The sequence below is a fragment of the Cervus elaphus genome, chromosome 16, assembly GCF_910594005.1.
Source record: "Cervus elaphus chromosome 16, mCerEla1.1, whole genome shotgun sequence".
NCBI lineage: Eukaryota > Metazoa > Chordata > Mammalia > Artiodactyla > Cervidae > Cervus > Cervus elaphus.
This window is the reverse complement of record NC_057830.1, coordinates 2,840,043-2,853,592: the sequence shown is the minus strand read 5'-3', so window position 1 is coordinate 2,853,592 and position 13,550 is coordinate 2,840,043. Positions and strand designations below refer to the sequence as shown.

The 13,550-nt window shown below is 39.0% G+C and overlaps 1 protein-coding gene across 1 annotated transcript in view; it reads right to left on the bottom strand.

The window, feature by feature from the left end:
• Positions 1-13,550, bottom strand: part of MEGF9 (multiple EGF like domains 9) — a 77,010-nt gene that overhangs the window by 33,646 nt on the left and 29,814 nt on the right. The window contains exon 2 of the mRNA XM_043927510.1: positions 6,449-6,650. Within this exon, the coding sequence (XP_043783445.1) occupies positions 6,449-6,650 (202 nt within the window). The remainder of the gene's footprint in view (positions 1-6,448; positions 6,651-13,550) is intronic.

The window sequence follows — 13,550 nt, the reverse complement described above, 5'->3', positions numbered from 1 at the left end:
CTTTTTTGAATAAGCCCCTGTCTGGCCATTTATTAACATTCAAATTTTAGTCTAATCTGTTTTCCCATGAACTTTACATGATTTATTTTCTAAGACATAAACCATTTGGCACTGTAGAAACATTTACTGAAGCAAGTGAAGCATGGCAGGATGAAGGCTGACTGTTACCTGCTTCTGACCAGGACGGCTCCCTTTTAAAACCCTACCTCCAAGGAAGAACACACTGAACTATACCAAAAAAAGGGATTGGAAACTAAAGCTTGGCATAATTTCAAGAAAAAATAATTGGGGTAAAGAATAAAGTTATTTTTAAGTAAAATTAAAGCTACGAAGCTTTGTTTTCCTTACAATATGCTAGTTTATAAGGTTTCTTGAGCTTGGCACACAATATGTGCGCAACTGTCTACCAGACATCTCTATCTGAACGTCCCATAGAAGATGAACATGCTAAAGCCTAAGATCAGAAAGAAACATTGGGGTCATCTCTCTCTCTCGCTCTGTAAATAAAATCCACCACTCAGTTCTGTAGATTTTTCTCTCTTACACTGCTTCCTTCCTCTCCAGCACCATTGCCAACGCCAATGGCTTAGGTCAGCCTTTTAACTTTTCTTGCCTGAACAGTTACACAATAGCCTTCTCCCAGATCTCTCTGCCTGAGCTCACTCTATCCAGCAGACTTCTGAAAGAGTAAATATTCTAAAGAGCAAATGCAATGTTACTACACACTCAGTATTCTTCAGTGGACACATTAATTTACACAGCGTACCAGGCCCTTCGTGGTCTGGCCCTGTTTCTCCTTTAACTGTTCATTCATCACGTATTTACTGTGTCTACTTTGTACCAGGCCCTACTCTAGGTATTAGACATAGAATAGTAAACAAATAAACGAAAGTCTCATCTTTTCAAACTTTCCTCTCTGCCTCAAGTATTTCCTGCCTTCAAGAAATAGTGAGCCTCTTGCAGCCTACTAAAGATGGCTTGTTCTTTCACATAAACTTCTACTCATCATTCAAATTTCAATTTAAATGTAATCTCCTCTCTCAAGACCTCCTGAAACTCCTGTGTACTTTATAAATGCTATTTTGTTTATATTTCTGTCTTTCCATTTCAAGCTCCATTAGCATAGGAATAATATCTTTTGATATATAGTTGGCAAATGCAATGTCTGTTGAACGAAATGTGTGGATAAAATGACAAAGGTTTCCTCGATTTTAAATTATTTCTGGTGATCAAATAACTTTTCTAGGTCCCAGAATTATAGGAAAAGTAATAATAAGAGTTTACACATGCAACTGTTACTCCTGATTTTTTACACAACAGGTGATTTTCAGAGCCCCAAATGAGCATGAGTCTTGGAGATTTTGTCATCTTTCTATCTGACATTTATATTTCATGAGTAAAATTTTGTCTTCTGCCCTGTGGCATATTCCCATAATTAAAAATGCAAAGTAGTAAATATTTCAACATACACCATACAGCAGCAACCACAGGTTTTATGGGAAAAGATATTACACCACAACAGAACTTCATTATCTCACAGAGACAGTTTTAAAATGATGCACCTTGTACACTAACCTACTATGGATACATTAAAAAAATCTCAAATCAGTATATGACCGCCTACATGTAAGTCACCCTGATAACGTTCTAAGGCTAATTATCAGTCAGGCTCTCACTAGGCACACTCCTTTATTGAGATAAAATGCTATCTGATTTCTCCATTTATTAAGTTCAACATATCTAAATGTAAGTCAGGAAAATATTAGAAATGCATTCGAAAAGCAGAAGTGAAAAGATATTGTTGACCAACTCTTTCCCAGTTAAACAGGTTGGAACAGCAGTGGTGATGTGAGGGGCGGCCATCTGTCAGTACATAAAGGACCTTGTGTTTGCACACAAAGACACTGCTCAACCCACATCTGGTTCCTGCAGCCAAACTCTACCCTCACTGGGGCAACTCCCACTGAAATATATGGGCATAAAGAACAGGCGAATGAATTTTTTAAAAGCCAGCTGTTGATTCATGAACACTAGATACATGAGGGAATCAGGATAGAATTGAGTGTGCTTTTCTACTTTCATTTCTTTTTAAAAAGAGAACAAGGAGGCCATGACAGAATTTGCATCGGTATTTGCACTGGTATTGCAAACTTTTCCTGGTGGCTCAGACAGTAAAGCATCTGCCTATAATGCGGGAGCCCCGGTTCGATCCCTAGGTTGGAAAGATCCCCTGGAGAGGAGGAAATGGCAACGCACTCCAATACTCTTGCCTGAAAAATCCCATGGATGGAGGATCCTGGTAGGCTACAGTCCATGGGGTCGCAAAGAGTAGGACATGACTGAGCGACTTGACTTCACTTCTAGGAGACCAGATTTTTCATCCTGTATAACCTTAGGAAATTCTCCTGAATTCACATGTTTCTTTTCTCCTGATAAGGTATTCTGCTATCTCTTGCTTTCCCAAACCATAACGTGTAAGGCACAACTCAGTTCCTAGCTCATCTGGGAATCCTTTCTCCTTATTGTTTCTGCTTGTTTCCTACTCTAACCTGTTCTGTTTAGAAATTTAGCGTATATTTATAAACTTCCCCTAATGTTCTCAACGTCTCCTAAGCTAAAACTGGGATTACTCTTTCCCGACAGAGTTATTTATATAGCATGAATTATATAATCAGAAGAAATTCCTATAGGGACTTCCCTGGTCATCCAAGGGTTAAGAATTCGCTCTGCAGTGTGGGGGATGTGGGTTTGATCTGTGATTGGGGAACTAAGATCCCACACACCGCAGAGCAACTAAGCCTGAGCCACAACTGAGCCCACACGCTCCAGAGCCCACATGTGAAAACTAGGGAGTCTGTGTGCCACAACAAAAGGCCCCACATGATGCAACAAGGGCCCGCATGCTGCAACTGAGACCCAACACAGCCAAATGAATAAATATGTTTTAAAAAGACATTCCTATAAAGCATCAAAGTTTCTCATAATACTCACTCACTTTGCTCAATATTTGAGATTTTGAAAAGGGCTGTACTAACATAGTAGATACGAATATACACTCTAGATTCAGATTGCACACATTTCATTTCCAACTCTTATTTACTGGCTACTATAGAAAAGACCCTGATACTGGGAAAGATTGAAGGCAGGAGGAAAAGGGGATGACAGAGTATGAGATGGTTAGACAGCATCACCGGCTCAATGGACATGAGTTTGAGCAAACTCCGGGAGTTGGTAATGGACAGGGAAAGCTGGCGTGCTGCAGTCCATGGGGTCGCAAAGAGTCTGACATGACTAAGCGACTGAACTGAACTGATGTCATAAGTTAGGCAAGGTACCTAACTTGCAGCTCTTTTCCTGTACAAATGAGAATAATAATAATAGTGCCCACCTGGTATGGTTGCTGTGAGGATTACATGAATTACTACATGCAAAGGCCCCATGATCATGCCTAGTGTGTCTGCAATTAATTTTCACTACTATTATTCTAAACTGAAATTTTTAAAAAGCATAACAGGTTTCTTCATGAAAATGGAAGAAAGTAAGCTAAACTTCTTTTTCTTTCACAGTGAACAATTTCTTCTTTAGGCTACCAACAGAAACAGATACTTCAGTCCCTCAGTTCAGTTCAGTTCAGTTCAGTTTAGTCGCTCAGTCGTGTCCGACTCTTTGCGACCCCATGAATCGCAGCACGCCAGGCCTCCCTGTCCATCACAAACTCCCAGAGGTTACTCAAACTCATGCCCATCGAGTCGGTGACGCCATCCAGCCATCTCATCCTCTGTCGTCCCCTTCTCCTCTTGCACTCAATCCCTCCCAGCATCAGGGTCTTTTCCAGTGAGTCAACTCTTCTCATGAGGTGGCCAAAGTATTGGAGTTTCAGCTTCAACATCAGTCCTTCCAATGAACACCCAGGACTGATCTCCTTTAGGATGGACTGATTGGATCTCCTTGCAGTCCAAGGGACTCTCAAGAATCTTCTCCAACACCACAGTTCAAAAGCATCAATTTTTCGGTGCTCAGCTTTCTTCATAGTCCAACTCTCACATCCATACATGACCACTGGGAAAACCATAGCCTTAACCAGACGGACCTTTGTTGGCAAAGTAATGTCTCTGCTTTTTAATATGCTATCTAGGTTGGTCATAACTTTCCTTCCAAGGAGTAAGCGTCTTTTAATTTCATGACTTCAATCCCTACTCATATGCAAACTTGGTGATTTAATTCTCCTCTTTTGTGAGTCAATAATTCTATTCCTCACTTAAAAAAAAAAAAAATATTCAACTACTGGAGTGTTACTGAGCTGAATCTACATGCCAGTTACAATGTAAATGGGTATACACACACAACTTAATTCTCACAAAAATTCTTCATGTTATATGTATGAATCCTATTTTACAGATGAAAACACTGAGGTGAGGTGAAATATAAGATTATACAGTTATTAAGTGGCTAAATCAAGAATAGGATCAAAGTCTACTAATTTCAGACTCCATCTCCTTTCTGCCAAATATCATACTACTTGCCTACAATTCCTTTTCCCCTTAAGTCACCCACATATACCTAGCAGCAGAGCAGAACATAGAGATGCTCCCTCAGAGATCACCCGTGTGGTCTTGCTGAAGCACACAGTCCTGCAACTTCCCATTTCTGTTCCTCTAGTCTCACGCCCATGTAACTTCCTTTCTGGTGGTAAGACATGAGATGCTTAGAGCTGAATTTAGAGTTCCCATGCCTTCCTTCTAATGATTTACAGATTTTTAAATGACTTTTGTGATGCAGTGCTTGCTCTGACAAATTACCTGACATTCTGAAATAATAATGTTTCAAAATTTTAAATTAAGTATTATTCTGTACTAACTCATAGAAAAGAATTATGGATTTATCTAAAAACTTTAATAAGCTTATTCTTGGGGACAAAAGCAATCAAGAAATAGGACAAGTACAAGAAATAAAGATTGGAAGGAGCATGGAGGAAAACTTATAGGAAGAGAGGTCAAGAAACTGAGAGGCCAGTGCATTTTTAAAATTAATTTAATTGGAGGATGAATACTTTACAACATTGTGATGGCTTTTGCCATCCATTGTCATGAATTGACCAATGCATCATTAGGATCATCTATAGTTATTGAAAAATCATCCAGAACTGTGACAGGTGTCGTGTCAGGGAGGTGTCAGTGAGCCAGACGGGAAGGTATTCTAGGACCAGCAGTGAGAAACAAGGAGGACACTCCAGCTCCAGGTCTAGAGGTAAGAGAAGCAGGGCAGTGAGAACAGCCACTGTTTGTAAGGGCTGCAGGAGAAGCAAGGTCTTTTCTGAGAAGACTAAGGAAAAGGCTAAGGTAAAGGGTATGGAAAATCAACATATTTTGCCATTATGCAGATAATAAAAAATCACGTGCTATTCATTTCTAAAAAACCTCTAGGGATGATAGAACCTGTCAAGTGCACATAGAAAACAGTCCATGTAGAAGAGACAAGAATAATATCTTCTACCTGTCTAGCATCATCCATTGCTGAAAATCAGATATTCCACATAAATGCTAACAAGGAACTGATTTTCCAATATTTTAAATGAAAAAAATTACAATGCATTACATGTTAACACAAAACTACCAACCAACTTCCTAAATTGCAATTAAAACACAGAAAAGCACCCATATGGCTTCCCCTGTGGCTCAGTGGTAAAGAATTCGCCTGCCAATGCAAAAGACATGGGTTCAAGCCCCAGGCTGGAGAAGGAAATGGCAACCCAATCCAGAATTCTTGCCTGGAGAATTCCATGGACAAGAGGAAGCTGGCGAGCTACAGTCCATGGGGTCACAAACAGTTGGACATGACTGAGCACCCAACACTCATTTTCACTGGAAGGGCCTAGAAGTTATTGCTTCCAGAAAGCAGGCTACATTCTCAATACTTTTGTTCTATGAAATTTAGAGAAACTATTGGTGGCTCAGACAAAGAATCTGCCTGCAATGCGGGAGACCTGGGTTGGATCCCTGGGTTGGGAAGATCCCCTGGAGGAGGTCATGGCAACCCACGCCAGTATTCTTGCCTGGAGAACCCCATGGACGGAGGAGCCTGGTGGGCTGCAGTCCACGGGGCCACAAAGAGTTGGACACGACTGAACTTAGTTAAGCACTGCACATTATAAAGCAAAATTGATTACCCAAGTACTGTGAAGAACTAAATCAGTAAATTAGAAGCTTTAAAAAAAATAATTCTATTGTAGTATAGTTAATTTACAATGTTGTGTTAGTAGAAGCTTTTAAATCTAGACATTAAATATAACGTGGACCCCAAGTCAAAATGATAAAAAGAATATGAAATGTTTGATGAATCTATGTCCCCTCTCCCCCTTTATTTACACCAGTCTGGTCCTTGAGAGCAGGGGCCATCTTCTGTGTGTGATAAAACAAAATTAATTTTACCTTTAATCTCTGCTGCTTACCTGTTGCAGACTATGCTGAGGGCTCCAAGTGGATTACAGTCACAGGGCAGACAGGGTCCGGAAGTACCATTCAGGTAAAAACCCTCCATGCAGGTTTCACAGTGAAGACCCTGGTAGCCTGGCTGACACTCACACTGCCCTGTGGTCTGGTTGCAGCGATTTGCATCCAGGCTTCCGACCACAGAGCAGTTACACACATATTCTGCAAAGAGAAGAGAGATAAAGATATTAGCAATTAAGAGTTAATGCGTTCTTAATAAACTCTTTTATTTTTCTTGGTAAACATTCATGACAACTTTGTAAGGATGGGTAGAATAAATTCTAGTACAAATTCACTTTCTATCCTATTTAGTTTGTTTAAATCGGGAGTTATGGGCTTCCCTGGTGGCTCAGTGGTAAAGAACCTGCCTGCCAATGCAGGAGACATAGGTTTGATCCCTGGGTCGGGAAGATCTCCTGGAGAAGGAAATGGCAACCCACTCCAGTATTTTTGCCTGGAGAATTCCATGGACAGAGAGCCTGACGGGGTACAGTCCATGGGGCGGCAAAGAGATGGACAAGACCTTGCGACTGAGCACAGCACAAATTGGGAATTATACACAGTAAAGCACATAAACTAATTATAAAACTAACATTCTCAATTTCCTTTTCAACACTCTTCATCTTCTAACCCTCTTACCCTATACTCCAATATGTAGATGCATCTATATACTATTGGTTTTACTCGATTAGACCTCTCCAAAGGCAGGGCCTATGCTTATCTACGTGGAACTGAGAGCACATACTGGAAATGACAACATGTTAAATAATAAACAGTTCCATTGTACAGCAACAAAAGCCTAGCTCAGACAGTTGACTAGTAACTTAAACAGGTCAGACAAGATTATGCTACAGCTGGAACCATGAACAAAATATTCTTCCCAGGAAGAAATTAATGGAGAATTTAAACGTTAATATGAGGAAATGATGAACAATAAATCCCAGATGAGAATGTCTACAGGGGCATCCTGATCAGTGAGTTAAAATCAATCACAATTTGAAATCTTTCCCAAATTAAAAGATTTAGAAAATAAACATTGTCTTTAGGTATATTTCAAATAGTTTTTGAATGAAAATATTTAGAAGTAGTTGGCTTTAGCTTTTTAATGCAGATTCATTTAAAGGTCAGTTAGGATTTACTTCTGCTCTTACTTATATCCATTGTTGTTGGGATGGTTTTGGTAACTGTTTCCTGCACAATGTTATGAACCTCCATCCACAGAAACAGTGACAGATTCTATTTTCTTAGGCTCTAAAATCACTGCAGACAGTGACTGCAGACATGAAATTAAAGACACTTGCTCCTTGGAAGGAAAGCTATGACAAATCTAGACAGCATATTAAAAAGCAGAGACATCACTTTGCCAACAAAGGTCCATATAGTCAAAGCTATGGTTTTTCCAGTAGTCATGTATGGATGGGAGAATTGGACCATAAAGAAGGTTGAGTGCTGAAGAACTGATGCTTTCAAACTATGGTACTGGAGAAGACTCTAGAGAGTCCCTTGGACTGCAAGGAGATCCAACCAGTCAATCCAAAAGGATATAAACACTGAATATTCATTGGAAGGACTGATGCTGAAGCTGAAGCTCCAATACTTTGGCCACCCGATGCAAAGAGCTGACTCACTGGAAAAGACTCTGATGCTGGGAAAGATTGATGCTGGGAAAGATTGAGAGCAGGAGGAGAAGGGGACAACAGAGGATGAGATGGATGGATGGCACTATCAATTCAATTGACCTGAGTCTGAGCAAACTCTTAGGAGATGGTGAAGGACAGGGAAGCCTGGTGTGCTACAGTCCATGGGGTCACAAAGAGTTAGACACAACTCAGCAACTGAGCAACAACAAATATTCATTTTATTTAAAAGAAAGTATTTTCAACACAGTTTGACAAAATATCAACATAGGACTTTTTAAGCATGTACAAAAACATGTGGTTAGAATCAACTGAAGATAAAATAAAACCTTGTACATATTTTAAGACTAGCCCCCATTCCAAAGTAGCTATGGACCTGGGTTTAAAAAGGCCAGATAAATCTATGGCACAAATTATATTTCTGAATAGGTAAGGAACTATATAAAATGACATTATAATTATAGACAAAAGTTTAGCTTGGAAAAAACTCTTTAATGTAAGGTTTGATGATTTTTAAAAAAGATACTGGATAATTTGCAAATCTAGAAGTTATAAAAAAGTTACTTCTCTGTCCTAGATAAGGGAACTAACCTTCAAAATTCTTCATGTCATCACAAGCTGCTTATCCACCTAAGTCAAAACAATGGATTCCACAGAGATATTCTCATTTGGTCAACTCTTGGCCCATGTTTCTTCAGTTCCTAACCTTTGGTGTCAGCTTATCTCCCTGCTCTTCACACCTCTTCTAACTTGTAAATACACCTAATGAATGAATATAAAAGTGGTTTATTTTATGTATATTTTATGCATCAGTGGGGAATTAGTTACAAAACCCAGAGGAGAATTCAAGTTTCTTCATCCCCAAATTTAGGGCAGCAATAAGCTTTCCATCTCAATTGGGATTCTTATTCTCACTAGGCTATGTAATCCTATGACATTTTTTGACAAAGTTATATGTTTCCACATTATTTCTAGTTTCTGTGTGTGTGTGTGTCTGTGTGTGGTTTTTGTAAATAAGGAAGCCATGTTCAGTGCTCTATAAACCTTCCAATAGTAACTTCATGGCAAGACCTTCACTCTACCAAAATGATGAGAATGCTAAAAGTAACGTTTTCTTACAAAATCTGGCAGATTTCCAACATACATTTAATTCCTCCTGCTGGATCAATTTCATCACAAGTTAAACCAACCAAATTATGCTGGTATGGGCAGAAGTAGCTCAAGAAAAACGATGGACTAAAAAGCGCTATAACAAAGACTAAGAATTTTATCTATTATTTCCTTACTAACGTACTTCCAACTGAAACCTGAATCAGTATTCCCAACAAATGAGATAAAATTTTTAGTAGAGGTGTTCTAGAAGAACCCAATTAATCTAAGAACTTTGAAATAAAAACTAAGTATTTTTTCAATAAAGTCTTATGGATAAACCTTCAATTCACTGGTTATTTATTATTTCTATAGAGCTGATTCGATCTCTTTGTAATCCCCTGAATTCGATCTCTTTGTAATCCTCTTTTCAGTCCCATCTTCGAAACTTTACTCATTCTGTGCTCCATGGAACTCTCTCTACTGTCCACACATTTAAATCTATCCTTTATTTTAAAAACCAGCTGAAACTTACTCTTCCATAAACTATAATTCTATCACCCATAGTTTGAATCCATAACATCTACCACCTATAACTCTCATATGACAGTAATTTAAAGAGAAAGTAAGTGAAGCAGATACGAGCATGGCCTATAGAAGCAGACAGCTAGAGGTTTAAATCCAGCTCTATCACTTACTAACTTTATGACCTTAAGCAAGTTAGTTAGCCAGTTAGTTATGACCAAGGCAAACTAGCCAAAGAATTGATGCTTTTGAACTGTGGTGTTGGAGAAGACTCTTGAGAGTCCCTTGGACTGCAAGGAGATTAAACCAGTCAGTCCTAAAGGAAATCAGTCCTGAATATTCTTTGGAAGAACTGATGCTGAAGCTGAAGCTCCAATACTTCAGCCACCTGATGTGAAGAGCTGACTCATTGGAAAAGACCCTGATGCTGGGAAAGATTGAAGGCGGGAGGAGAAGGGGACGACAGAGGATGAGATGGTTGCATGGCATCACTGACTAGATGGACATCAGTTTGAGCAGGCTCCGGGAGTTGGTGATGGATAGGGAAGCCTGGCATGCTGCAGTCCATGGGGTCACAAAGAGTCAGACACGAGTGAGCAACTGAACTGAACTTAGTTAACCTCCTTGTGCCTTTTTTCCCTCATCTGTAAACAAGGCATAATTAAGTATTTATAACACTCAGACCCAACACATAAACTGGAAGTGGTTTGGAGTGCTGAAATAGTAACTACAATACCTGGAAGAAATGGATTGCTATTGCTGTTCATTTGATCAGTTGTGTCCAGTTCTTTGTGACCTCTTGAACTGTACCATGCTAGGCTTCCCTGTCCTGCACTACCTCCTGGAGTTTGCTCAGACTCATGTCCATTGAGTCGATGATGTCAACCAACCATCTCACCCTCTGTCCATATTCACAGACTACACTTTGTGATGAGATCTGAAAGCCGGGTTTGGGTTTATTACCATGGCAGTTCTGGACAATGTCCATGAAGCAGGATCAGTGTCCTGACATTGAGGAGCTCAAGCTGTGAGTCACTAAGATGGGGAAGAAGATGGTATCCTTCATATCCTGGGCTCCACACAGTATCAGTAAAGATATTTACAAATACGATGAAAACAGAAGGGCACAGCTCATGGTCTCAGAAAGAAGTAAGACAGCATTTATTGATTACAAGCCCTTGGTACTGATCATCCTAACAGTAGTAAAGTGAGTGAGTGAGTAAAAGTCGCTCAGTCATTTCTGACTCTTTGCGACCCATGGACTATACAGTCCATGGAATTCCCCAGGCCAGAATACTGGAGTGGGTAGCCTTTCCCTTCTCCAGGGGATCTTCCCAGCCCAGGGGTTGAACCCAGGTCTCCCGCATTGCAGGCGGATTCTTGACCAGCTGAGCCACAAGCGAAGCCCAACAGTAGTAGGGTGAACTGCAAATATTTCAGCAAGAGAGATCATCCGCGTGCCAGAATGAAGTTCTATTGCCATGAAGGCAACATATCAAGACAAAAATACACTATCCTATTAACATTCCTCCCCAGATTTACCAACAGGAAGGAAGCCGAAGTGAAGCATACCAAGCGCCAGAACAACATATGCATCTTTTCTGTCTGGAGCTCAGAATCTGAGGCCCTTTCTCAATGTTTAACCTCAAATGAAATGACCCAAATTAAATTAACAGTATGAGCAATAGTAACAAATACAAAGGACTACAACCATTCACTAAATTGTGTAGGATAACTTGTTAGCTTGTACGTAAACTTTCAGAGCCCTGAACAGTTCTAGACATTCATATGGAACCAGATAGGAACTAATGCAGAGACAATGCAATTTACAGGGGACTGGCACTGTGAAAAAAGAAAAAAAGACATGTCAATTGATAAAAGCAGTGGGAAGGACCTATAGTCAAAGACAAGAGATGAAGTGCTGACTTTTTAATGAGGTAGACTCTTAGACACCAGAACAGCACAAAGGAGTTTGTGACATGACTGATGGTAAGTCACTAGTGTGTATGTTAATGGGAAAGAAAAAACATGAAGAGGACTCTAAAAGCTAATCACAGACAAGTCTGAGTGAAATGCCAAAAGACCCATTTGGTTGCCTGAGAGTATATACGGAGGAATAAACTCAACATCATTTGAATAGCAGGTTTCCTTTCAATGCCCTATAATTCTTAGGAAGACTGTACAGAGATAATTAGAGAAGAGTACATATATATTAGCAGGGAGACAGTTTCTTTTTGTTGTGTTTTGGAAGAACAATGAAATACGGTGACTTGAACCCCAAAGAAGAATAAGAAACTCAAATCTGGACTTCAAACTGTTTAAAAATAGAAATAGGAAGAGAGAAGAGACAATAAATGGGCACTTTTCTCTGAGACCTTAAACTTATGGTATGCTTTTGATGTAAAAGTACCCAAAGCAATCATTACATTTAAATTAAACAGTGCACTTTTTCAAACATCCCTTAACAAGGCCAAGAGATGAAAATTTTAGCACTAAAGAAAAAATTAAAAATGAGTAATTTTGTTTAGAAGTCCCCTCTTTGTGCACAAACACCTGTCCTGGTAAAAGATTATCTCCTTGAACATAATAAAGACCTTTCCAAGCTTTTCATACACCTGGTAAGCTTCTCTTTGCATCCAACTTTTAACCAACTCATGTCCTCAGCTCAGTAAAAAGTCCATGATATCATCTACAGAATTTTAATTATGCTTTGGTATCTGCAACTACTTTAATGGTAGTTTTAGAAAAATATTAATTGTAATAATATGACCTAATTAATGTGTCCTTTGCTTCTCTGTGCCTGTATTTGGAGCCTTTTTTGAGTGCTGCTATTAACTAAGATGTCTGGAGATTAAGGCAGTTTGATACATTAATAATAGTGTGTTAGCCTTTTGCAGTTAAAAAAGAACTGTAAAAGAAGTGAAAGATTTGAACAAAAAAGTGAAAATATTGTGTCCTCAGTCAATTCATGATGCAAATCTCATAAATAAAAATGTTGATAGCAGCACTGTTGCTGAACTAAAATGATTATAAAACAAGTACTGCACTTAAGCATAGATACTGAAAAAATACTTGCAAATACAACTAACACAGCGCACTCAACAGGAACCTAGTTCAGGAATATACCTGAAATTCTATCTATAGCCCCTTGTAAAACTGTGGATATATCTTCGCCAAACTCAATCTCTAACTCCATTCCTTCAACAATGATTTCACTCTTGCTTTTTAAATCTTCAGATACTGAAAGAATATAAAAAATATATCTATTAAGAATACCAAGGAGAGAAAGAAAGGAAACTGCTTTGGGATATTTCAAAACTTTTCATTCTTTCCCATATTCAGACGATATACCAAATGTACTATAATATTGATAGCATCTTCAGCTCAGTCTCAAAGCAGCAAAAACTAGAAGTATTTAAAACTATTTAAAAAGTATTTAAAACTCAGCACTTTAATCTTACAATGAAAATTTAAAGCATTAAGAATTCAAGCTTAGTAAGTTTAAAATTATCTGAAAATTTACACCTAAGTAAAAAATAAATACATTTTAGTATCTCCTTCAGGAAAATATAATTATTTTGTAAGGCACTATCTGTAGGCCATTTATGATTGTGGAGAAATGTAGTGGTCTCAGGCTTATTATTAGATGGGGGTAAGCTGATTCCAGGACACAAACTCCTTGGGGAGCTTTACGAACTGAGGTCACATGACAAGAGTCACGTCAGCGTCCATCACACTGGGGCAACTGTCACCACTTTCTGCTTTGTACCCTAAAGTCAGAGAAAAACACAGCTTCCCAACCTCCCAGGGA